Genomic DNA, 25513 nt, shown 5'->3' with positions numbered 1-25513 from the left:
GAAGGTCCTGAGCTCAGAAGAGTTTTTAAATTCTTTTGGAGGTACTAAGCACCTTCTCTTTTTGAAAATCTGACCCTGAATAGCAAACTGAACCCCAAAAAGGAGTTTTGCTGGTCCTTAAAACTGCCAGCGGGGACCTGCAGCTGTGTTTGTTCAGAGGCTTTTTCTCTTTGCCCCACAGTGGGACTGTGGCGGGTGCAGCAGCTCCTCCTGGGGCCCTCCCTCTGCCCCAAGCAGGAAGGGTTGTTTTTTTTTTTCCATGGGGCTGAATCCTGTGCAGAAAAGTCCCCCGAGTCCAGGCAGGGCGAGAGCCACCTGCCACTCTGCGTACGCCCTGCAGATAAGGGCCGGCGCACGCCGCTTTATGAGAGTGTTATTTATCTTCCACGCTGTGTTGCCTTTGGGGTTTTGTTCTTTGGGATCTCATTGTTTGGAAGGATCAGAGCTTTCAAAGGTAAATGTTCTGAAAAATTAAAATGCAAGCTTGATGCTGTTAATAAATCAGTCGTTGCAAATCCCAGGGGTTCAATTTTGAAACTACTTTTTTGTTATGAAAGTGGTTTTTTTTTTTTAAGCATGTCATTCTAAACCGTGCAGACAGGCAGTGATCCTATGGTGGCTGAATCATTGTTTGACCTCATTCCTTTTAAACCAGAGGACAAAATCAGTGATTCATGGAGGAGCCCGTTGACAGAGCAGAACCTGCTCATGCAAAAGTCTGCCCAGCCCCAGGCTCGAGGACAAGACGGGTTCTCATCAAAGGGGTGCCAATAAAGGCTGTAAATTTGGCAATCAATTACATTAATTAGACAAGTAGGGGTGTCTGTGTGTGTTTCTTTTAATCTGTAATGACTCCAGATTCATAGATCACTAGTGACTAGAAGTGGGTTGGTTCTCATTTTGTCCCAGCAGATTGGTGTGAATTAATCTTTATTTGATTTTTTTTTTTTTCATTCCAGGGAAACACTGGCATTGTAATGGGCATGTTTCTGGTGTCCTTTGTTATTCTGGTTGCCCTGGTGACAGTCTTGTCTGGAATTGGGGTGTGTGAGAAGTGCAGCATTGGAAGTGGAGGAGTCTACTCCATGATTTCTACTGTCCTTGGAGGTCAAGTAGGGGGCACCATTGGCCTCCTTTACATTTTTGGCCAGGTAATTTTAAAAAGTTATTCAAAGAAAATTTGGAAACTTTGCAATGCTGATATTAATCTTGTGCTGTCCTGCTGCAGAAAGCAATGTTTCAAGTAAAACCTGGGTAATGCTGCACCGTGCTGGACGATGTGGGAGAGCACCACAGGGAGCACTCAGCCCCACACTGCTCCCCAGGAGCGAGCCTGTGCCTGCCAATGTGCTGCCTGCTGTGGGTCACCCTGCTGGAGGAGCTGAGTGCCTGGAGCCATGCAGGACATGTCCTCCCATCCCAAATTACCCCCATTGCCAGGACATGCCCTTGCTGGCCGGAGAAATTAAACGAAGCAGGAGAGGTCAGGGTGGCCAAGCAAAGCTCAGTGAGTGGCTGTGGGCTGGCAGGTTGGCCCTGGTGTGCTCCACATACCCTTAGGGGTTGGGCAAGCCTTGGCTGCTTCTCTGTGGAAGCCAGCAGAATGGAGCTAGCTTGGGAGGAGAGCTGGGCAGGGGTAAGGGCCACAGCTAATTGACTTCTTGTGAGCCAAAAGTCACAGTTCCAGATTTTCTGAAAGATCCCAAGGAGCTGTTGTGGTGGTGAAGCACAAAAATACACACGTAGTATACAAAAAGAATGGAAAATAATCACTTAAGCCTGCAGTAACTTAACCCTCTCCCCCCATAAAGATGTTATGAACAGTAAAAAATGTGGTGAGCAGGGAAGCATTTTTATGAAGGTTTGTTTCTAACTGACTAGCTTATAGCAATCTCCAAACCCCCTTAACAGCCCCCAAACCAAAAATAATCCCCTCTTCTCCTTTCACTCCAGATTAAAAGCAAGTGTCCATAAAATATGAACTGAACCCAGTTACAAGCCAAGATATGGAAATGGGCCACACATGAGAATCCTTCCTGTCATATTTTCCACTCTTGCTCTCCGAGAGGACCCCATCTGCGAAAGCAATCAGGTTGCAGCCTGTCCTGAGGGTCGTAAAAGCTGGACTGCAGCAGTCCTGGCCCTGGCTTGGCATCCTTTGTGCACAGGGGCTGCAGGCTGGGAGCTGGCAACTCACCTGAAATCGCTTTGCCTGCTACTGAAAGCTGCTGATGCCTTTCCTTTCTCAGCTGTGCTTTCTGCCCAAGGTGCCCTGCACCAGCTGTGGGCTGATCCCCTGCCACAGGATGCTCAGGGGGTGCTGTGACCTCTGTCATAAGGCAACTGCTGCCAGAAATGGGGTACTCCCTATTCCCTGCTCTGACTTGGGCAAGTGAGGAATGACTGGCCACATCCTGCAGAGAAAGACTCTCAGGGTGTAGTTCCCCTGCTCTGTGTCTGCCTATGATAGAAGTGAATCCTCCAGGATCTCCAAGTTGTAGGTGTCTGAGTCTGAACGTCTGAATGCCATCAGCCTTGCTGAGAACCACACAAATCCTGCAGCTGCTGGGTATGAGCCAGGTTGTCCTGAACATCCTCAGTGAAGCAGTGCTGGGTCTGTCCCAGGTGGGGGATCTGCAGTGGGTGAGGGTTCTGCTCTGCTGTCTTGGGTGGGGGCCTTCTCCCTTCCAGTCATGTGGGAGCTGCACATCCCTCATCTGTGGGCAGGGATGGTGGGGTTGCAGGACCCAAGACATGTCACACCAGCCACATCAATTGCAGCTGTGTGCCCTCACCTGGCTTTCCAGGGATACCATGCCATAGAAAGGGCTGTTACTGAAATGTCAGCTAGTGGGAATTTCTGGAGGGAAACATCCTGATATTTTGGATTGTTGTCCTGCAGTGGTGTTTGAGGCCTGAGCCTGTGCTACAGCTGTCCTGTCCTGCAGGGTCTCAGCCCCCCGGGGCAGAGTGTGTGTCCTGTCCTGCTGCAAGGCAAACAGGCAGCTTTCCTGGGAGCTCAGGGAGGCACAGCTCACACAACCTGCTCTCCTCCAGAGTGCGGGCTCCGTTCCAGCAGCGAGATGGGGAGCCGGTGAAACGTCAGAGTTTGTGTCCAAACTAAACACCAAGTTAAAAATAACCCCCAGGAGGCAGTGAAGGGGGAAACAAACTGCTGTTCTCCAGGCAGGTGTTGAACTGGGACCCTTTCCTCCAGAGAAACAGGAAACATAGAAGTTGACTCATCCTTTTCTCTCTCAGAGAAGCCAGTGTGGTTTCTCCTGGAGTGTTAATAGAGGGGAGATGTGAGAGTGGAACATCTGCCCCTAGCAGCCAGCCTTCCTGTTTGCCCAGGCAGTAGCTCTGCTGCCTTGGCAGTGTGCTGTCTTACAGCAATGAGGTTCAGTCCCTGCAGGCCAGAGTGACATTAAAGGTTGTGCTGTGACAGCAAATGTCTGTCTGTCTGTCTGAACAGAGGCCCCCACAGCCCAGCAGGCTGTGGATGGGGATCCCTTTTTGTCCTGCAGGGCACTCACAGAGCTCTGTCCCTCAGTGTGTTGCAGGTGCCATGTACATCACTGGCTTTGCAGAGTCCATTGCAGGTGTCCTGAGCCTCAGCAACATCTGGGCAGTGCGTGGCATCTCCCTGGCTGTCCTGCTCGGCCTGCTGGGAATCAATCTGGCTGGGGTGAAGTGGATCATCAGGCTCCAGCTCCTGCTGCTCTTCCTGCTGGCTGTCTCAACACTGGACTTTGTCATTGGGTCCTTCACACATCTTGATCCAGGTAAAAGTGGGGGTTTATTGCATTGGGGTCAGCAGGCATTAGTTCCCTGGGATTTCTCACAGCTCCTTAGCTGTGTTTGTGAAGTGACACTCACTTGGACAGTCGTAGAGTTCAGAGCTTCCAGATGTGTCCCCTGTCCTTTGGTACTGATCTTTTAGAGATAACCCGTAATTCTGCAAGAAGTGTTTCCAGGACATGACTGAAGATGCCTCATTTATTTAGGTGTTTAACCCCAGAGACTGAGCTCTCAATTTGTGCTCTTGTTATATTTCACTTGGAGGTTTTCTAACAGAGAGCATCTGTGTTTGCAGTGTTCTTTGTAGCCTCTGCTGCCTAACTTGGCATAAAACATTGTGCCCATGAAAATGGAAAATTGTGAATTTGAGCTGTGCTGATCTTGTCTGGAGACCTCTGAGGTCACTTAGAGCCTGGCTGTGGTGTGCTGTCCACTCTGCTGGGTCTGCTGCCCAGGGCTGTGCTGTGGATCCGAGGAGGGAGCTGCCTGAGGACAGGTGACCACTGGGGTTTCAAGGACCCACGAGTGGGAGTTCTCCCGCTAACTTTTCCCAGACTGAGCTCAGCCTGCAGCGACAGCTCCAGCTCAGGCAAGGGGGAGGTTCAGGGCTCCCACCTGCAGCCCTGCACACACCAAGTCCTGCTCCCTCTCTTCTGTTTGCTGAGAAACACATCTCAGCAGGCCGCAGCCACTCCAGCAATAATGACGTGTAATTAGCAGAGCAAACAGAAGGTGTCACCTTTTTCTTGGCTTCCTCTGTGTCCAGCAGCACCTTGTGGGGTTGCAAGTGACCTACTAAAGTGAGTTTAAGGAAGGACCTTCAGTTTTCATTGACAGCTGTGTTTCAGCTGGTGGCAGGAGGTGTCAGGGGGGTACTCGTAGCACCGATGGCACAGGTGCCATTCCTGCTGCTGTTTTATCCTGCTGCCGCTGTCATGTGCGAGGATGCTGGTGTGGGGACAGAAGCTGCTGCTCCCCCGTCAGACAGAGCCTTATGGAAAGGCATTTACACTTTATATTTAGCATGTAGGAAATGCCCCAAACGAGAGCCTGTGAAAGTTTCAGCAATACTTGTAAAAGAGAATGAAGCAAGGACAGTTGTGGTGTGTTTTGCAGAGGAAGCAAGCGACCTGCTCCCAACAGCTGCGTTTCATAGGAAGTTGTTTCCTAGAGGAAACGGGGCTGGGGGGGAGTGTGTTGTATTTTCCTTGTGCTCGTAGTAGACCTTTCTAATAGTAGAGAAAAATGAATACTCCAGGTGAGACCCGATTGTAGGAAAGTGAACATAGGACCAGGAGGCAAGAATTAAAGGAATATAAATGTCAGCAGGAAACGTGCCCAAGTGGAGGCCAACATTGCTGTCTTTGATTTCCTCCAATGCCAAACGCTGTCATTTTCTTCTGACAGAAAATAGGGAAAGGAAGAGAAACGAGGCAGCTGAGCATTGCAGTTTAGCCATGCCTGACTAAAGAGAGGAGGGCTTCCAGGGCAAGAAGGACATCGGGCTGATGGTGGCCGGATCCCAGTAGCCCAGAGCAGCGCTGCCCTAGGGGAGAGCCGTGGGATGGTTTCAGTGCTTCCACAGACGCTTCCCTGTGCCAGTAGTTTGGGATGGGAGGTTTCCCTCCAGCCTGGGCGGGGGGGTCCTCCCAAGTGCTGCATTTCCCCAGCAGACCTCTGAGTGGTGTGTGAGCACCGAGGCTGAGCGCTGGGCTCCCCGGAGCCTCTCACGCCGGGCTGCCCGCTCTCTGTGCGGCAGGGATGCATGGATGGATGGATGGATGCATGGATGCATGCATGCATGCCTGACTCGGGATTGTAGCCACCAGCAAAGCATCCCTCCTGCAAGGAGCCTGCAGGCGGGACATGCGGGTGCAGCTGCAGCCTCCGGAGCCAGCTGATGGCAAGGGCAGGGTGCAGGGCATCAGAGCCCAGCACGGGGGGAAGCATTTGAGAGCCCTTAGGGGTGGGTGTTCCACTGATCTGCTCTTCACAGCCCTCAGGAACGTGCAGTTGTTCTCAGTTTGGTTCTGTGGCTGCAGCAGGACCTGAGCTGCAAAGACAACGTGCAGGGAGAGGTGGTTTTTGGAGCTGTGAGCTGGATTGTAGCTGACAGCTTGTCTGGGTCGTGTCCTTGTTTTATGGCAGGTTTATGAGGTTTCAGTTCACAGCCTTGGGTCTCGGTCTCTGACCCTGGGAAATGGGGCTTGTGCAGTCATCCTGCCTTTTCTGCCATGGCAACCTTTTCTCTCTCTTAACATTTCCAAGTGCTGCGCACATACCAAAGGACTGCACATCTGCCAAGCAGCAGTAACTAGAATTTAAATAATCTCCAGGAATGCCTGTCCATCTTGAAGGTCTTAACTGGCTGCCTTTGTGTGGTTGTGCTGGGTGGAGTCCCCTGCTCTTCTCCCCATTCCCGCAGCTCACACCCAGGCACACACCAAATCGGATATTGTCCAAGCACTCACTCCCTTCCTGTGGTTTGCTTTTATTTTTAGTCTGAGGACGGAGCATGTTTACACAAAAGGGGGCTTCTCAGCAGGGCTTCCTGCTGCTCTTTCTCCTTTTTTTTTCCTCTCTCTTGCTGTGGCTCACTCATGCGCCAAGAGCCACCCCGACTCCTGCAGCCAGGAGCTGGGACTGGAGGAGCTGAGTGGCTCCAGGGGGCAGGGAGTGCTCTGGGTCACTTGTCCAGATGCTGCTGACCCCTCTGGGCCTCCCAGCCTGCTTGCTACCAGGCTACCCTGTCCCTCTGCCTGGCCCCCAGGGCTCTTGCTCCTTTCCACAGGCTGCCTGCAGGGTGGGGTGGGACTCGCTGATTTTTTTTTGGAGTTAATCCTAAATCCTCCCTTGGCTTCAGCTGGCACTTCCCCTGGGGCTTGGTCAGAGTCCCAGGCTGGGATCTCTGCCAAGGGTGGGTAGGGAGGAGAGGGGCTCCCTGTCCTGTCTGAAAACCAACCTCCTCGAGCTGTATCTGGCCGCTTACCTTAAAATTCAGTCCCTCCTCCAGAAGCAGAGACCCCTGTGCTCCTTCCTTCAGACAGCAAACATCCCTATTCCCTTTCTCCCTAGGCACAGGTTAGTGTTTTTAGCAAACCTAACACAGGTGAATTGAAATCAGTCAGCTTTTTCAACCCATCACCAAGACCTGGCACTTGCTACAAATTTTCATAGCAGCAGTGCAGAGTTGTTTTGGCTTGTGTATGTGTATTTTAATGATGGAGGTCCATACCCCAAAATCAGGCTGAGTCATTTTGGGAGGAGCAGTGAAAGTAGAGGAGAGGATGCTCCTCTCCCCGACCAGCTCCTCAGAACAGTATGTGAAACTTTTTGGCCTTTTCACGTCCTGAACGTTAGAGTCACGGAAAAAAGAAGATAAGCCATCCGTTAATGCCCACTATTTTATTTTCCTAGCATATCTCTGCTAATTTTTGTGTAGGGTGACTCCCAAATACTCCCTTCCAATTAGGCGCCTGCTTTCCTGTTTTGGTGGTGACTCCCAGGTGCCCTGTGAAAGCTGTGGGAGCTCCTGGGGCGGCCATCCCTGGGAGGAGGGCTGCTGTTAATTTGGTTCTGCTTTGATGGGGAGATGAAAGCAATCACAACGTGAGCAAAAGGGGCCCAACAACAGCCTCTTAAATGCCTGGTGGGGGAAAAAAATAAATTATCTTGTTAGAAATTCAGTAATTGTTAGCAATTTAGTAATTCCCCTTGGGCTGGGGTTCCCCTGTCCTGCTGCAAATGGTACCATGTGGCTGGGGTGAGCGTGGAGCTTGGCTGTGTGAGGCTAAACCCCTCTCCTCAGGATGAAAAATCAGGGTAGTTCATTTCTCAGGGATGCAGGGAGGTTTGAAAGGCATATTGCTGTCAGGATGCTTCTGCTTGGGATTCTTTTCCATGCAAACCACATCCTTCACGTCACCCACTTGGGTTTCAGCTTCCCAAAGCTGCTCACACAGAGCCCAGAAAACTCATTTATCATCTTCATTTATTCCTCTGAGGGCAAGTGCTTTGGAGGATTCATCCTCCTCCAATGTTCTATGACCAAGCTGGGGAGCTGATGCAGTCCTGTGGGTACCACTGGTGAGGATCTGTGGGAGATGAGTTTTGCCTGGAGCTGCTCTGGCAGACAGGGAACCTGCAATTGTTGAAGTGATTTATGTATATAGACACTGTGGTGTTGTAAAGATCCCTCAAATGCTGCCTCTGGGGCTTCGGTGGAATGAATTAATTAAAAATATTGCCACAGATTGAATATGAGAGTGATCAAAGCATTCTAATCAGGGGCTTCTGCTTGGCTCTGGGTTGTTTTATTTTATTTTTGGGCATGAGGGGTGTGCTCCAATATCATAAGAGAGGGTGCAGGAAGGATGTGTGTGTCAGAAGATGATCTGCAGCAAATCCCAGAGGCTTTATCCAGGCTGATTGCTGACTTCCTGGCCTGAGACACATCTGGAAACTGGCATCAAATCCCAAGTAGAAATCACCGTGCAAACGGCAGCAGAAAAAAAAATAAAATCCCACTTTGCTGCTGAACAAGGTACACACCGTGGTGAGTAAAGGCAGGAGGCTGCTAATACACTCTTTATTTATTAAAAAACATGGGATTGCTTTCCCCAGGTTTTTCCAATTATAGTGCATTGAATGGCCCTGACATCACTCTTGAGTCGGGGCCAGCCTATTCAACAGTTTGGCGAAGACATTTATTAACTGGTTACCTGCCAATTGTCTGGGCTAGGAGCTGCGGGACAGATGTGTTTTGGAAAGTGATAACATTGTTAGAGGCCTTATTTAGATAGTGAGAGGAAAGCTACACCACTCTGCCCAGGTTCTCTGAAGCAGGTATTTAAAGCAGTTTATTTAGAACTAAAAACCAAACCAGTTGTGTCGAGCTGTAACTCTGCAGCCCTGTTTGTGGGTGGGTTTTCACGCTGTTTCCACGCTGGAGGACATCCAGCGGCAGGGCTGCGTTGGGGAGCAGCAGTCTCGATTGCCGGGGATGCTCAGGTGTCAGCGCAGCTGCTGCCGGGGCTGGGACCGGCATCCCGGTGTCCCTGCCCTGCCGAGACCTGGCAGAACCCCTGAGCCTACCGCCCCGAGGCATCTCCCAGGAGGTGGGTAAAGAGGGGAGGAGGGCTCAGGGTCTGCGGTCCCGCCCTCCTGCACCGACTGGGCTGCGCTGGGGAGGGATGCCATGTGCATCCAATCTGCTCCTAAACATTCCCGGTGATGGATCCTTTGCTGCATCCTTGGGGACCCTGCTCTAGCCACACCTATCCCAGGCTAACCCCCATTCCTGCAAGCCAAACCTGCTGGTTTGGGTCTCTTGAGGACTTGGCACAATCTGGTCTCTTTCCTTTTTGCATTAAACCACCATTAAACCTCTGGTGCTCTTCTTCAGTCTTCTTTTCTCTGTGCTGCTCCATCTGGGTAGCCATGGCAGTGAGCAGCTCTCTGCCATGTGCTGCTGAGGATGAGGAGGGTCCTGGCCTCCCCTGAAACCCTAAAATGTGCCACTGAATGGACTGGCTGGCCCAGGCCCATCCCTGGAGCCAGGGAGGGGGTTTGCTGAGGTTGTTAGAGGTTTAAACTTGCTCAGTAGGTAATAGAGTTCCTGATGTACACAGGAGCTTTTGTACACAAAGATTTAACCTTTAATTTCTTTGCTGCTACCCTGAGAAGCAATGCTAATCTCATCTTCCTAGAACTTGTAAATAAATCTTGAAATACCTTGGCTGGCTTTTCAAGTTCCCTGCTAGACTTTGCCTTCATGTGGGCTTTCCCCATCCATTCCTCCCACAAAACCTTCTGTGCAGGCTCTCCTTCAGCAGCAACTTGTTTAATGCTAGAGAACTAATAAAACTGATTGGTTCAAAGAAGATATATACCATCTCACAATCTCTCCCTCTCTCCCCATTTCTGTGTTTAGATGGGACAGTTTTATTTAATTGCAGTGATTATTTTTTTTTTCTCTTTTTTTTGGTGCTGCCATATAATAGTTTTCAAATTATGGTGATATTTTACCTCCTCTCTTTTTAATTCCCACAGTGTTTAATTCCAGTCACGGTTCAGCTGTGTCCTGAATCAGCTTTCCTTATTTAGGGATTTAATTTATTAAGATAATTCCTAGATACCAGACTCTTCCTCCAGACACTTCACTTCTAGTTTGCATTCCTCTCCTAGGCTAAAGAGACAATTTTGTGTAGGAAATAGGTCCTTATCTACTGTTCATCCTCTCTCCTGGCTTGTGTTAATAATTTTTTGGCCTTTTTTGTCTGTAAGGGATTTTATCCTGGTTGTACCTTCACTAACCTGGATGGTGGCTCAGTGGTTCCTTCTGGTTTTCTTTTTCACTCAAAGAGGGAAATACATCTATTGAAAAATTGATTATTGTAGGGAAAATTTATTCTATGACTTACACAGAATTCAATTAATAGTTTTAAACAAGCAAACAAAAAAATCCTTTTAGGTGACAACTTCTTGCTCAGCCTTTCCAAAATCAAACACTGTTTGGTTTGATTTATGTTCTGAAGCCAGGCTGTAGCTGTGTGTGTGTTGTGTATAGAGGATAATGAAAACCTTCCAAAAATATAAACAAACTATCATTTTAGACACAAAATCAAAACAAAAGGAATAGTTTTCTTTTGAAGTACCAGTGTCATATGGATAATATAGCCATAATTTATTATGGGAAGCTGGGAGTATGGAATGCTGTCATGAGGATGGCAGAAGACTCCTGGCAGGATCTGGAGGATTAAGTTGTATCATCTTTCCTTTGAAAGATGGGGATTTGATCAGCATGGATTGGGCTTTGTCCCAAACAACACACAGAGCACTCTGAGATGGAGGGGTGGTCACTCTGAGGAGTCCAAAGGATGTGTGTCATCACCACTGAGCTGCCACTCATTTTCCTCCAATTGTTGTGCCTTGACTCGGCCTAAATTCTGATCTCTTGAGCCTAGGGCTTTTCACTGGAGAAGCTGTTCAGAGCCTCCCACAGCTGGGCACTCTGGGCATGACTTCCAAGAAATACCATCCTGTAACTGATGATACTCCATTGATGAAAACTGTTTTCCTAGAAGGATGGAGCAAGGGACACTGTACTTCTTGTCCTCTTTGCAATGAATAAAATAATTTTTGCCAGCTGGTTTGAATACCACTGAACAAGCCAGGCTGAAATTACCACGTAAAAAAAATCAAATAGTAATGGAGGAATTTATATATTACAAGTCTAGTGCTTAGCTTAAATAATGCAAAACATAAGAAGAATTTAAAAAGTTGAAACACCTGTGTTAAAATCTCTTACTTTTTTTCTCCCAGTCAGAATTTCAGAGTTTCTAACTGCAGAAAATGTTAATTTTTTAGGCTTTTTTTTTTTAAAAAAAAAATTAATAAACCCCATCAACCTTTAGAGACAAAGTGCTAAACAGCTCTACTAGCTACTTCCACGGGCACATTCCACAGTTTTGCTTTACTTAAGCAGGGCTTTTGTGGTGAGGAGCTGCCCATGCAGGCTCTGAGTGTGCTCTTGTGTATGTTAGTGCTTTTCCACTTTGCCGAGAAGCTGAGGCAGAGATAAAGCAGGCTCATGGGGAGTTGGGCAGAAATTAGCATTTCCTCCCACCCCGTCCAGTCCTGCAGGAGATGTGATGTGGCTGGGGGGAGCGTAGGCTGCCTCCTGATCTGAGAGAGGTGTCAGCATCCTGCAAATCATAACTGCTCCATTAGCTAGAGACATAAATCAGAGACAGATTTCAGCAGCTCCCTTTGTTTATTCTGCCTTTTACGCTATTTTTAGCCTTTGGCTAGCACCCAGAAGTGCAGGTCCATTGGCTTTAGGGAGAGGAGGTGCTTGCGATCCGATTGCTCTCATGGCTGGGATGCTCCACAAGGAGACGGGGATGCGGTTACAAAAGAGGACAAATACGTAAAGGAATGATGACCTCGAGCAGGTTTTTTTGGGGGGGGTTTCCTCCAACAGATCGGCCCTGGAACTTCTGCTTCCAGTGCAGAGATCCCATGTGCCCCATGCCTCCTCTAACACAGCAGAACATTGCTGATGTCAAACCTCTTTCCAAGAAGCATCCTGCAGCAGGCTGATCTGCAGGACTCACTGCTGAAACCCCGAGCAGTTTCAGAAGAGGTTGCCCAGAGTGTTTTCCCTCGATAGCGCTGGCAGTCTCCCCACTTGCTAATCTGTCTGCTCAGCTAGCGGTGTTTGTGCCCCGGGGTGGCTCCTGGCCCTGCCGGTCCCTGTGCTGCTCCTGCTCCCAGTGACACCCGAACACCCCGGGCTTGTCTCTGCCGCTCTTCCTGGGGCACACAGGTGCTGTGAAGGGTGGCTTTTTAGGAGAGGGTTAATGGTGGGATCCCCGGGAGCCCACAGCAGCAGGAAGCCGTATTGTGTGTTGACTTTAAACAGGAGGTTTGGGAGATCAGCTCTGGAGCAGAAAACAGGGACTCGGAGGAACAAACACTCGCTGCTTCAGAAGGGCGGCGATTTCCTTTCGGGTAAACACGTCATTAATCTCAGGGAGCACATTCTTTTCCATCAAAAGATAAGGGATTCGAGTTGCCTTTCTCAGGGCTTGGCCTTTTTAGATTGTTTTAACTGTGGCTTTTGCTCCTTCAATTACAGACTGTACATACTCTCTTTTTAGGTTTGCTGGCTTTATTGTGGGTGAGAGAAAGTATTGGGCAAGGCAACTCCTTCCCTGCTTTCTGTACATTTGCTCTAATCCTTCCTCCCCACCACCCTCTTGCCAAACTTTTTCCCACTAAAAGCTATCTATTTTTTGCTGCTTGCAGCTCTGACGAATTTGAAACGTAAGTGTGGTGTTTGTCCTGATTCATGAAACAATCTCCCTAAGTGCTGATGATAAAATAGGAGCTTATTTGTTCACAAGTGGAAAAATAGCAGTGAGCTTCTTTCCCCACCCTGGGCTGCCTCTTGCTGCTCAGCTTTGGTTTGGCCTTTTTGAGTGTGTCACTTGCTGTGAGGTGTGGGGTGATGCTGGCTGTGGTGATTTTCAGCTGGTCCTGACATTTGGGGTCACAGCAGTGACAGAGGTGCTGCTTTTGCTTCTGCTCCCTGTGGCTTGGGGTCTGTGGTCACTCTGAGCTCTTTTGATCTTTAATTTGTTTAACTGGCATTTAAGAATGAAATTACAGAGGGAATTGAGTCTCTTTGCATCCTTACCTCCTCTTCCCGGCCCTTTCTGCTAAGGGCTGCCAACAGCAACATGGGTTGGGGTGAAGTAGAGCAGGAGCTGAGAAGTTCCCACATCCTGCATCTCTCAGTGCCCTGGCAGCTCAGGCAGCTGCTCTGCAGCCTTTGTACACTGATCTCTCAATGTGACCACAGGTTGATGTGTTAATTGTGTAATAGCTTCGTTTTTGTCACTGCATAATTGTTGACCTGCATATATTCAACACAAAAGTTCCTCTCTATTCTTCTCTCTTGCCTAGTTTAAGTTCTTAAAGCAGAAATACTGAGGCTGTGGGAGCTGCCAGCAGGCAGGATGTGGCCCTGAGGACTGAGATGAAGCAAAGTCATGACATCATTTGTGACATATGGAGAGGGAATGATCCTGTGTTTGCTCTTCTCTGGGCTGGGCTGCACATGCCCCATCTCCAGCTATGGAGCTGTGCTGCTGCCCACAAGTCCAACGTGGAGCTGATGTGTTCCTGGCTTGTAGGAAATGTGCACTGCTCCATGCTGACTCACATGGCACAGGTGATGCACTGGAGCTGCAGAAAGGGGCAACCTGGGTTTGGTGCACGTGGTCCCCTGGGTAGGCAAGTCCAGTGGTAGCTGACAGACGACAGGGGCATCAATCTCATCAGTTTGTCCCATCTCCTCAAGCTCTGCTCCCCTGCAGCTCTTCTCTTTTCCTTCTGCTTCTTCCCAGTCTTCCAGCCAAAACCTGTCTATCCAAAGGTGAAACAAGAGATGTCCTTGAAGATGCTAAAACATTTTTGTATTCCTTTGTAAGTTCAGCAAAGGTCGTTTATTTTCTGTTTTTGTCAGCACAGCTCTGCTGCTTGACACCCTCTGCTTCCATGACTCATCTGTTCCCTCACCATTCTCTTGGAGAACTGGGACTTTCTGATGAAAATCTGTTCATGCACCCCTCAGGTTGAGTGTCAACCCACAGCAAGTTGAGCAGTGGATTGGTAGCATGAGAAAATCACCACACTGTCCTCCCTCCACCCCCACCATTACTGCCCTCTGCCTGCTTTCCTTCCCAAATTTTCCACATTTTTCTCATACATTTCTGCCTGCACCTGACCTGTACCAGGCTGGCAGCAGTAATGCAGTGCCTGGTACTAGCAGTAGTAGTGTAGGACTTGCCTGGAAAAAATGTTGTGAGGACCTCAGGAGCTGGAGCTGGGTAGTTGTGAAGGTGTGGCTACAGAAACAGCCTGGCCTTGGAAGAGCTTGGGAATGTGATTGTTCATGTTGGTGTTAAATGAGCCCAAACACAGGAAGCCAGGTGTGTGTATGGAGGGATGTGGAGGCTTATGACTGCACTGCTTTGATTGATTTAGTTTTCATTCTTTTGGGAAAAGAGATTCAAGTGCTCATGACTGTGATGCCCTCCTTATGCCTCTTTGATTATGCCAACCCACTGGGGAGGTGCACCATTTTCATATTTTATTACTGGGTGTGCTGTATGGTCAGCTGGACCCATGTCATTTTCTGGCACATCCAGCACTTCACTGAAGAAATCCACAGTCACCCAGAACGTGGCTGTGTTGGTGCACAGCATCACTCAGAGCTGTTGCATCAAATGATCTTGTCCTGTTTGTTGCCTGAAGTTAAATTTTGGTGTTTGTATAGAGTGGGGGGAGAAATACAAAGATAAAGTCCTTGGGATTCTGGTAACATTCATGGCTTTTGCCCATCTCAGCACGTGCACAGCTCCTACGTGGATGGTTAATCCTGTGTATCTGCAATTGCACACTGAGATGCTGAAAAACCTATTGCTGGTGATGCTTTGGCATCAGAATTTTACTTCATTTAAGCGAGACATGCCTAACTTTCCTTTGACAAGTGAAGATGCTGCTCTCTGATAAACTGTGGGTAGTATATGTCTTTGGGGGAGTTTGGTCATCACCAGACTATGGTTGAGCTTATTCTGCAGGCAGGAGAAGAATTTGTATTTCAAGGGCTTTTGTGGGGAGGATTTCATTCCTTCCCTGCTGTAGAGCACTTCAACCTATTTAGGAATTAATTTGGTTTAGGACACCCAGCAGTCATCTGATAGACCCCAGCTTCTGAGAGTTACCAGCCTGACAGGGCTTGACTTGCCTGTGGGGGAGACAACTGCTCAGAAGTTCTGGGCTTGTACCTTGCCCTTGGCTAAGAGTTTGGAGGAGGAAAATGTAAGCATGTGGTTGGTGAGGAGTGAAACTTTATCTTACTGCAGAGGTGTGTGTTCAGATGAGGATGGCAGCTGTGGGACCAGGCTGTGAGGACCATTCCTGTTTTCTCCACTGTGCTGTGCCCAGATATCTCCAGCACCCACACCAGGACCTCATTCTGGGTGTGTGTTAGGACTGGCATCCAAGGAGAACAACTGGATTTCAGAACTTATGCCAGAAGGGCTTAGTGGTGGAAGAAGAAATGGGAAAAAGATAGAGAGCAGAGATAATTATGGCAAGGATATGTAATTATTCTTTGGCACTCCATGTCTTACACATCACACAGGATCCTGAAAATGCTGAGGTCAGACCTGGGAAATGTGCTGCAAGACAAACACTTCCAGCTGTTCCTCTGAAAGCAGATCTCAGCAAGTACCTTCCAGGAGGGAATGTGTGGGCTCACTTATTTTGGAAAAGAAAAAAAATCTCACCATTTCAAGCCTTCAGCATTCACCTTTGTAATTAAAATCTCTAATCACAAGCAGAGTGCAATATGGGACTGTCTTCAGGGAGCTGTTTCTTAAGGTGGTTTTCCATTTTTGCACTACTTAGCCCCTGCCTCGGTGCCAGGCTTTACTTAACCTTAAGCTTGTGAACAGGCTTATTGAATTTGGCCAAGACTTAACTAATCTGTAATGAGCTCCAGGTTGCCTGGAACTTGGCAGCATTGCTGTGCTCTGTGCTGTTGCATAATGGCCTGACCCTGTGTAACCACAGCTTCTCCTTGAGCCCCTTCTCCAACCTCCTTGAGTTCCCATTCTGGAACCTCCTGGGCTTCATGGAGGGGCTGCCCTCATAACGGGAGTCCTGAATGCCAAAAACCTCGTGCTTTCATGCTCTTCCACAGGGTGAGAGGTGGGAGAAAGTACAAGAAAAGCCCAAACTCACTGGGGAAGAGAGTGGATGCAGTAGTGGCAACCAGATGAAAGCTGGTGCCTCCTCCCAGGCATCTGTGATGGCTGGAAAGACATCAGAATTGTGACCAACTTCCTCCTTCTCCTCTGGCTACATCAGGCTGGTGTGCAGCCTCCTGTGGTCCCCCTGCAAATGTGAACAGAGAATGCTCATCCTGAAAGCTCTTCCATTTCAAATTTTCTAGGTTTTTTTTACTGTTTATTACATTATTTTAGTAAGAGCAACTGGAAGGACTTGATTTGTGAAGAGTCACGGGAATAATTCAGATGTTGCTCTAAGTAATTTTTCCCCCATTGTTTATTTAGATCAGATCAACCACTTGAGAAATGCATTATTTGCTTTCTACTTATTGAGTATCTAATGATGAAAATAAATTGTTATTGCTCTTTATTGTGCATTTCCCATAAGGCTGACACGGCACAGAGAAGGAACCGGATTCTTTTCTTCTAGCATGACACATGGAAGATTGTTTATAGCACTTCAGCTCCAGCCCTCTGCAAGCCAGCTGAGAGCAGGTTCATTAAAGGCAGGATTTAGAGGCTGTGGGGTTGCATAAATTGATTGAGAGCAAAATTTTTCAGACAAATATTTTGTAATGAGCAAAGAGGGAGGAATCTGGTTTGGATCTTGTACCCAGCAGTAAGCTGGAGAAAAAGATCTCCTTACAGAAAAGATGTATAAAATGATCTTGCCTTGTTTGAAGATCAGAGTGCCAAATATAGACCCATTTCCTTCCCTCCTCCTTCCGAAGCTTGTCCTTTTGAAGTGCACTTTCAATGGGATGGGGATAATTGACTCTGTGAACAACTGACTGAGGGCTCTGTTGGTTTAACCCATCGGTCTCAGCTGCTGATTCCTGTTTTGTTTTGGATGATTTTCAGCCCAATTGCCCCTTCAAGTACAATTAGTTGCATTAATATGACAGCTGAAAGGTCACGGATGACTCGCACTGGTCGCAGGCACAAGGGCAGGCAGGAGATGCTCCCAGCATGTTGTCCTCAGCCCCTAACTTGATGGTGACTGCAGATCCCAGTCTGATCAAAAGAGATGTGAGGTTTGCTTTATAGGAGGGTGATTGAGTGAGAAATGAGGGTGCAATGACAGCTAACATTTGGATGAACTTCTCTTTAATTAGTCAAGAAGGTTCCTGGTGGTGTATAGAGGGGAAATGTGGAATGGCCTCTCACCTGCCAGAGCTGTGAGGGGAGGAAGCAGAAGTGGGATAGAGTTGTAGGCACATCCTGTGGCTCTTTCAACAAATCCACGGCTGTTGTTTTCTGTGGTTCCAGTGACATCTGCCATGGCTTCGGGCTTTTGTCTCTTCCACTGAGGATTTCCACTTAGAGGAATAAAGGGAACAACATACAAATGAATGGAACACTAGGGGATAATTTAATTTCTTAAGAGTGATAGGGGTCAGATGCACACAGGTGCAGGTCAGACATTGGACTCATGGTCAGTGTGTGGCCATAATATGGCCAAAAGGGTACCACAGAAAATGAGTCTGGTTGTTCACTGGTCTGTACACTTGGCCTTTTGTATGAGGACAGAAACAGAAGGCACCCAAAGTGCCTCATTTAAGTTATATAGCCCCAAAACACCATTGGAAGACCCCCTGTTGGAGAGGGTTTACTTACAAAGCAGTGTGCTGTGCCTGATGAGGTTCTGCAACAGTCTGGTTTTGGTTTGATGGTATTTGGCATTTTTCTTAACTTCCTGGATGATGGAAAAGGGAATGTGCAGATTCAGACTGAAGATGACCCCCAGATGGGAAGAGCTTGCAGCAGCCTGGCAGAGAGGGACAGGATTTCAGATGACCTCCACAAACTGGGCAAGTGGTGACAAAAGGGCAGTTTGTGATTAGGGAAAACTTGAATGACAGGAATATGTGAGAGTTAACCATCAAGAGAGGCTAGAGTTTGCTTCACAGGAGATTTTTATGAATCAGTGGGGCAAACTTGTCAAGTGACATGGATGTCTTTGATGCTGCTGCTTCAAAGATATGGTTGGAGAAGGTCTGTAGATCTTTGTGGGGTGAGATGAGTATTTTTTTACTTCTTAAATGAAAAATTAAAATTTCTATGAGGAGCATGTACTCGGTGAAAAATCCCTTGGCCAAGGATCCACATTTCCCTCGAGCAGTTTGGTGGGAGCTCTGCAGACAGGCCATGTGCTGTGCTGTCATGAGCATCAATTCTGGTAGAAGCCACATGGGTCTGGACTTACAGGAACACACAACCTACACAAATTCCCCCTCTATTTCCCCAGAAACTGCACTTTCTGCACACATCTGTGAGGTTCAGAGGTCAGTGTGTTGCGCTGAGCTTGTTCCCTGTAAATCTCATCTGGGACTTGTTCCTAGTGGAGAGAGCTAGTGCTTTTACAAAGCCTAGCAGCAGGAGACCTCTTCTATCAGTGTGTTTCCATCCATGTTTGGGCAACACAATGAATGAAGATGTAGTAGGAAACTTGATTATCTATAGAGTTTTTCTGTGAAAACTTCAAAGTTCTGTGGTTAGTTATATTCTGAGACTTAAAATGGATATGTCTTGTGCTCAGAGCTCTGATTTAATGTTCTGGTTTAATCTACTGTCCAAACATCATTAATGTTGTCTTTGAGGCATGGGACAGCTTTGATGGAGGTTTTTATTAATTTCTGGCCATAACCCTGTGCAGCCATAAACAACATCCTGCCTGCTAATGAGAAAATTCAAGTTATTGGAGTCACATGTCTTGTGGAAATAGATTGTAGTGGCAGGAGAAAAAAAAGGAACCAACTTTGCTCACCTTCCACCCCCAGCTGGCATGAGCATTTGGATTACTGACAGGGAGGAGAAATTTCCATAGATGAAGATACTGCAGTAAAAAGCAGTGTTAAATGAACGAAATAATTATTAAACTGCTAAAAATGAAATCATTATTTAATAGCCACACCCATTAATTCCTTAACCTGCTTTCATGAGTTATCTTTTCTGTCTATAAACATCTAAAATATTTCCTAATTAATGCCTTGCATGCCAGCTGTCAGGCTTTACCCTTCCTAACAAATTGAGGTTTGTGGAAGAATTTGAACAGTCCTTCAAGTGTGCAGTGAGGGAGTAGGATCCTCCATTACATACCCAGTAAACCAGGTGCATGACATTGGTACCCCACCCACTGCTTTCCCCTCTCCCCCGTCTTACGTAAGAGTTGTTTGGAAAGTAAAACTTGTGTGTGACCTTAGAAAGATGGGGCAGGAGTGGCAGCCCTGCTTTCTGCCTTCTCCCCCACCATATAAGTTGCAGTTCATCCCTTCAGACGGTGCTTGGAAGCAGCCCCTGCAGGTGCATGTGTTCAGAGGGGGGAGGTCGCTGAGAGCAGCTGGAGGGGCTCCTGCAGCCCCCGCGGTTCCTGAGGTTCTCCTCTGCTCCGTGTCTCCACAGAGCACGGCTTCGTCGGCTACTCCGAAGAGCTGATGTCCAACAACACACTGCCAGACTACAGCCAGGGGGAGTCCTTCTTCACTGTTTTTGGAGTGTTTTTCCCAGCTGCCACAGGTACAGTTAAGTTTTATCCTCACCCTTTTTTCCTCCACAGGAACATCTCAGAGATGAGCAGAAGCAAGGGGAGCTCCTCTGGGCTGCAAGGCGAAGTGAGCAGGACTGCACTTGGTCATAGCAGACCCAAGTGGTCAGTTCAAATGTTCAGGCTTCCCTCCAGCATCTCAAATTTTTTGCACTCCTGTCTCATTCACTTGAACGTGCTCTTCTGTGGTTAGAAACTGTTGGTGAACTCTTTGGGTTGATGTGATCCTGTAAATCCTTCCCCGCCAAGGAAAAAGCTCAGGCACTGATCTTGGCCAATGCTGTCAGGCAGAAGTTATCAAGCCTGTTTAAAAGAACTGATCATGATTTATTGTATCAGATGAGCCTTATGATTTTATTGCACTGGGAGAGTAGGAAGAGCACAGGAGGACTTTCTTTCCATCCTTACCTTAGCAGGTGGCTGAGCTGGGCTGATGCCACTGCCCATGATGGACCCACCACTCGCTGTGTGGCATCACAGGTTCATCCTTGTATGTCAGCAGAGCTTACATTTATCAGCTTAGTTAGACACCTTCTATTATTCATTCCCTTAAGTTACCAGGAAGATGCATGTCCCCTTTCCAGAGCTAGCAGTCTCCAGTGGGAATGCAGTAACTATCTGAAGTTACAATACCTTTTGTTGATGCTGAGTGTTTTAAGCTATAAAAAGTACTGATTATAAGCAGTTTCCATAGTGATGAATCCTTGGATTACAGAATGAATTTTCAGAGGATTAGCTCTAAGCGACTCACTGGAAGTTGCAGAATTGCTGCTGTACAAGGAGACAAACGAAAGGGTTTTGTGAAACAGATGGAACTGGAGGAATGGTCTGCTAGCAGAAGTCACTTTGTCTGGTGCACCTAGTGCAGGGCTTCAGATTTTTCTTTGACATCCTCTCTCCCACCTTATCAGGCTGGCTATTTCCTCTGTAGACCTCCCCCTGGAAAATTCACCTTCCTGACTATTGGCACCATGGAGAAGATGTCTTCTGCCCTCTTTTTTGTAGTAATTTCTGATTGGCCCAAGTGAGTCCCCAAGAGACAAAGACCTTCCTCATGAGCTGTGCCACTGGTGTAGGAAAGCAGGATTTTTCTAGTTCCTTGGTTATAGAAGAAGGAACAGTTATGACAAAACGGTGGAGAAAATTACCGTGATTAACAATATTAAATGATTTTTTGTCACTGCTAATGCTTGGCTGCTAGGAAGAATGCCAAAGCTAATAAATACAATTTGTTTAAAGCTCTGGCAGCCTGTTGCTCTGTTAAGTTAGGAGTAGTAATACCAGTAGTAATGTCAAACATGCTCTGAAAATACAGTTTGGGATGATGTATAATTATTTCAGTTGTTAACACAGCTTTTTCATGTGTTCCTTTTAATTGCTTGGTTATTTACAGGATTTAAATTATTCATTCAGAGCAGCAGTTCCAGTGGTACCATATAACATCACTATCACTCCTGTCAGTGCTCAGAGCACTGTGGAGTTCAGGAGCCTCATAAAATGCAGGGCTGTGTTTGGTGCTCTGAGTGGAAGAGCTTGTGGTCTGATTAAGAAATTTCTAGGATGGGAGTCAAGACTTCTCTGCTGCCAGTGCTGCTGCTTCAGGGCAGGCAGTGTGATGCAGAGGGTGAGCAAGTGGCACTGGGGAGTGACAGGGACAGCTTAGCACTGCTCCCAGGCTGTCCCCTCCAGCCTGTGATCCTCCCCACCACCATCCCTCAGTGGCACCCACCTCTGCTAAAACTCCCACAGTGACCTGCCTGAAGCACTGCAAGTAAAATCCTTTGCCTTAAGGTACAACAGAAATTTGGGGAGAGTTTCAGCAAAACAATATGCTCTTTAGTTTTGAGGGGTTACATTGAGCCAGTTTGAAACAGTTCTTTGATCCACAGCAATGTTCTGCTTATCTTTAATTATTAGAGGTTGTGTTTACTATTTTTAATTTTTAGCATATGCTAGCCTACAATTTAAGATGCTATTTTGATAACAAAGTTTATAAAAAGAATCTTTCGGAAATTGTGAAACAAATTGTTTGGGCCTTTTGAGATGAAATGTTCCTCTTTGAAGTGAAACTATTTTGATCTCTTCAGGATAGGCTTCTTCCTCTCTCTCTGAGAAGGCTATCTGAATTCAACCAGCTTAAGTTTGTTCTCTGGGATATACTGAAAAGTGGTTGTAAGCTGCCCATTTCCAGCAGACACAGCAGTGAAACAGAAATGTCTGAAATGCAGGATGGTAGCTGTACCAGCAAAGAGGGGCAGCCACTTCAGCAAGGAGGAGCAGAACCTGTGGGGTGACCCCTGCCAGGACCAAACAGGCAGGAGGAGCAGCTGGGATGTGCTTCACTGACAGGCATAGGATGGTCATCCCAGCCTTTTGCAGACCTGTAGCATCATGCTGCCTCCCACAAGCATTATCCTTGGATTGTTTTGCTTCAGGTCAGGTTGTTTTCTCTGTTCCTCTGTGTTTTATTGGTACAACTCCTGCAATGTGAGTGAAGTTACTCCGGTTTTATGGTTGAGCGCTGGTAAACAGAGGCTCATCTGTTTGCTACCTGTGAAAAATCCATTTCAGCTGCATGTTCAGTGAAGCTGGCTTTATTCCCCCAAGTTTGTCATTTAGCCATAGGGAAGTAGCCAGGAGATCCAAAACATACACCTAGAGCTGGCCTAAATGGGAGAGCATGGGCATGGAAGACTTGGATTTGCCAGCTTCAAAATGAAATGCACTCTGTGGAAGATGTGAACGTGCCCCAGTAGAGATGCTGTTCATTAACCAGCTGTTCTTCTGCAGGTTTGTAAATACCTCCTCAGTGCACACATTTTGCTGCTGTGCTGTGATAGGTGAACACTTGGATACCCACCCAGCCAGGACTTTTCAACAGGGAGGGAATCTGGGGAGCCCAGCAGCCACACAGCCGTCAGTGCATTTTTAAAATTAAGATAAATGCTGCTTCTCTTGTGCAAAAAACATTTTTCTACTAAATCCCCCAGGTTTTCTGTCTAATGAAAGAAGTGTGTTGTCTTGTGATACAAGAAAGTAAGATGTCGTTTGAAGTGGCGTTAGTGGAAAATATCACTGCACAGAAACCAGTTCTGAAATAAACCATATCTGGCACTTGCAAAATGACAGCAAATAGATTTGGAAGTTTTGGGCTAAGTTATCAGATGATGTAAACTGGCGCAACTCCATTGAAGTCTATGGCGAGGTGCCAGCTTACATCACTGGAGAGGTTGGCCCTTTAAAAAAATTAGCTACAAGCCTTATCTAAGATTTTCCATTCTTCACCTCCTGGGTGAAAGACAAAAAACCACCTTTTATATTTCATAGTGTGTTCACTGAAAAATGCACTGGGCGTTTGCAGGAGCGATTGTATCTGCAGCTACAGACCATGGCTGGTGGGGCTGATGGCTGTGTCTGACACACAGTGTAGGTGGTCCCCTCATGCACACATCCACTGCCTGGATGATGCCCAGGACCAGATTACACTGGGAATAGCAGCCATGTACAGACTGTCTCAGCCATAATTTCCTGGCTGGGTTGACTGTGTTTTCATGCTTCTTTGTCCAGAAGCTTTGTCACTATCTGCTGCTCTCTAAGATAATAGCCAGTGTGGAAAATCCAGTCTGCTATCTCATTGAAACAGAGAGGTGGATAATTTTCTCCATGGACAATCTGCAGATATGACTGCTTGACTTAGAAGGGATTGGCCATTTCCCTAGGGATAGGCCTGTGTCTGAAGGAAGGAACATCCCCATCTCTCTGTGTTGCTGAGTTTTAGATGCAAGTGTGGGGTTTTTCCTCTGCTGAGCAGCTAGAATCTCTGACAAGGCTTTTTGTGGCTTCTTGCAAGTCAGATCAGTTCTCTGGCAGAGGATAACTGAGGCTATGAATGGTGGAGATAGTTTAAGCTGTTAATTTTTTTTTAATTAGTCAGGTTGTCCTTTCATTGAAAAGTGCATTGCTCAGCCAGCTGCTTGCAAAAGACCCTCTCAGAGCTGCTCTTAGGCAGCTGTCATCCTGTCTGGAAAATCACATTTGGGTGGTGGTGGAGAGCTGTCTTTGGCATTGCTCATATATCTGTACTACCAGGTTGCCCATACCTTTGCACTGGTCGTGTCAGTCATCATTGCAGCACAGAGGAGATGGCTTTTGCTGGAGTGGCTGAAAATATCTGACTTAGTTCCCTCTGTGGTGGCCTTGACCTTTGGTTCTGGAACCCATGAAACTCTGGTGACCTCCTGGGAGCCCTGACAGAAGCTAGTGGTGTGCAGTGGCCTGGGTGTGACCCCTGGTCACTGCTGGGCAGGAGGTCAATCATCAGTCTCAAGATCCTCTTTATCTGGGCTCTGGGAAGTCATCTCTGGCTGCTCCTGAGCGTGTGTGGGTCTGTGGGAGGGAGGCAACGAGGCAGCCTGGGCTGTGCAGTCATCGCTGTGCCGATGACTCACGTCTTCAACTTTTTTATGTTCGGTCCAGAAAATGCCATTTTGGTGTTTCCCCAGTGCTTTGCTGAGGCAGGACTTTGGATGAGGGAGAGGTGACTCAAGCTGGAAGATTTAAAGGTGGTGCCAGATGTTTGAGTAACCTGGCCAAGAAGCACATGAGATTAACAGCTGTCCTCCTGACAATAGTTTGTTCCCTTTAGAAGAAAAATTCAGAGAATTCTGAGTTTTCTGCTTTGTCTCTGAATTGCAAAGTAGCATGTCATCAAAGAGTGCTTCATAGAGACTTTATTTAGCATATTTGTGACCATTTCCATGGACTTCTGCCTTCCTAACTTTTCTCACCTCTAGCTAAGCCTGTTGTGTAGCTGTTTGAAAGGAGCAGGGCTTGAACACTGCATGGAAGTGTTATCTAGGGAAAACCAGAGCAGCTGACAGACTTTTAGCTGTGCTGTTTAGGAGCATATCCACAAAATAGTCTTCCAGGAGAAAATTAAGAACTCGATTTGTAATGCCTTCAGTATGGTGTCAAGGATTCAAATCTGGTCTGAATTTGGAGGAAAAGCTCTTCCAGGAGCTGAGGAAAGCCAGGGTTCTGTGGGGACCAGGGAACGGCTGTCGGGGCTCTGGCTCCATGGTGGAGATGACAGGAAAAGATGGCTGGTGAGTGGACTTGATCAAGGGGGGAAAAAAGGTGATGATCAGGGAAAAAACATTAATAATAAATAAAGAAAGCCCTGAATGTGTTTGGCAGCATGAGAGTGCCTTGTTCTCATTTATGTGCTGTCCTCATGGCAGGGCAGCAAGGAGAGGATGTGTTACAATACCCTTTGAGCAGATGTGGAGATGGTGCCATGAAGATGCACAGCAAAGTCTGGGACAGAGCAGAGCAGAGTTTGTGTTCTATGATTAGCAACACAGCCATTGCTGACAGCTCATCAAAGGCCAAGGTCTGTAGGGAATAGGGAGGGCATCCATCTGGCTGATTTGGGTTTGTCCCCTTTACCCCGAGATTGGTCCCACGGCTCTTGTCTATCCTTCATCTTGGGAAAAAACCCTTCCAAGCAGCAATCAGTATTTGAGCTTTAAAATGCAATGGGCTGTTGCTGATTTAGAGCTGTAGTCACTCAGATTTGCAGCTGCAGAGACTGACTTTGTCATTCTTATGTCCTCTGAACACGAGGAACGGCTGCTGGGCTTGGCAGCCGTGGTGGACTGGTGTGTGGTCCGTCCCCTGCTGCCAGGGCTGCCAGATGCTGTGAGTGCCATGGTGCTGGCATCCTCCTTCCCATTGTTCTGTGGTGATCTCACCCTGGCCCCAGGGACAGTGCCATCAGCACTGCTGGCTGGCTCCTGGCCAC

The 25513-nt window shown here is 47.5% G+C and overlaps 1 protein-coding gene across 3 annotated transcripts in view; it reads left to right on the top strand.

Annotated features, from left to right (window-relative positions):
* The window catches only part of SLC12A8 (solute carrier family 12 member 8), a 50842-nt gene that overhangs the window by 6610 nt on the left and 18719 nt on the right, over positions 1 to 25513 (top strand). For 2 of the 3 annotated variants that reach the window (XM_015635452.2, XM_015635453.2), the window contains exons 4-6: positions 960 to 1151; positions 3554 to 3785; positions 19569 to 19682. In XM_015635452.2, the coding sequence (XP_015490938.1) occupies positions 960 to 1151; positions 3554 to 3785; positions 19569 to 19682 (538 nt within the window). The remainder of the gene's footprint in view (positions 1 to 959; positions 1152 to 3553; positions 3786 to 19568; positions 19683 to 25513) is intronic. The other variant, XM_015635455.2, reaches the window with a different exon arrangement.

The sequence above is a fragment of the Parus major genome, chromosome 7, assembly GCF_001522545.3.
Source record: "Parus major isolate Abel chromosome 7, Parus_major1.1, whole genome shotgun sequence".
Taxonomy (NCBI): domain Eukaryota; kingdom Metazoa; phylum Chordata; class Aves; order Passeriformes; family Paridae; genus Parus; species Parus major.
The sequence above is the reverse complement of the archived record's forward strand: the minus strand, read 5'-3'. Positions and strand labels throughout refer to the sequence as shown.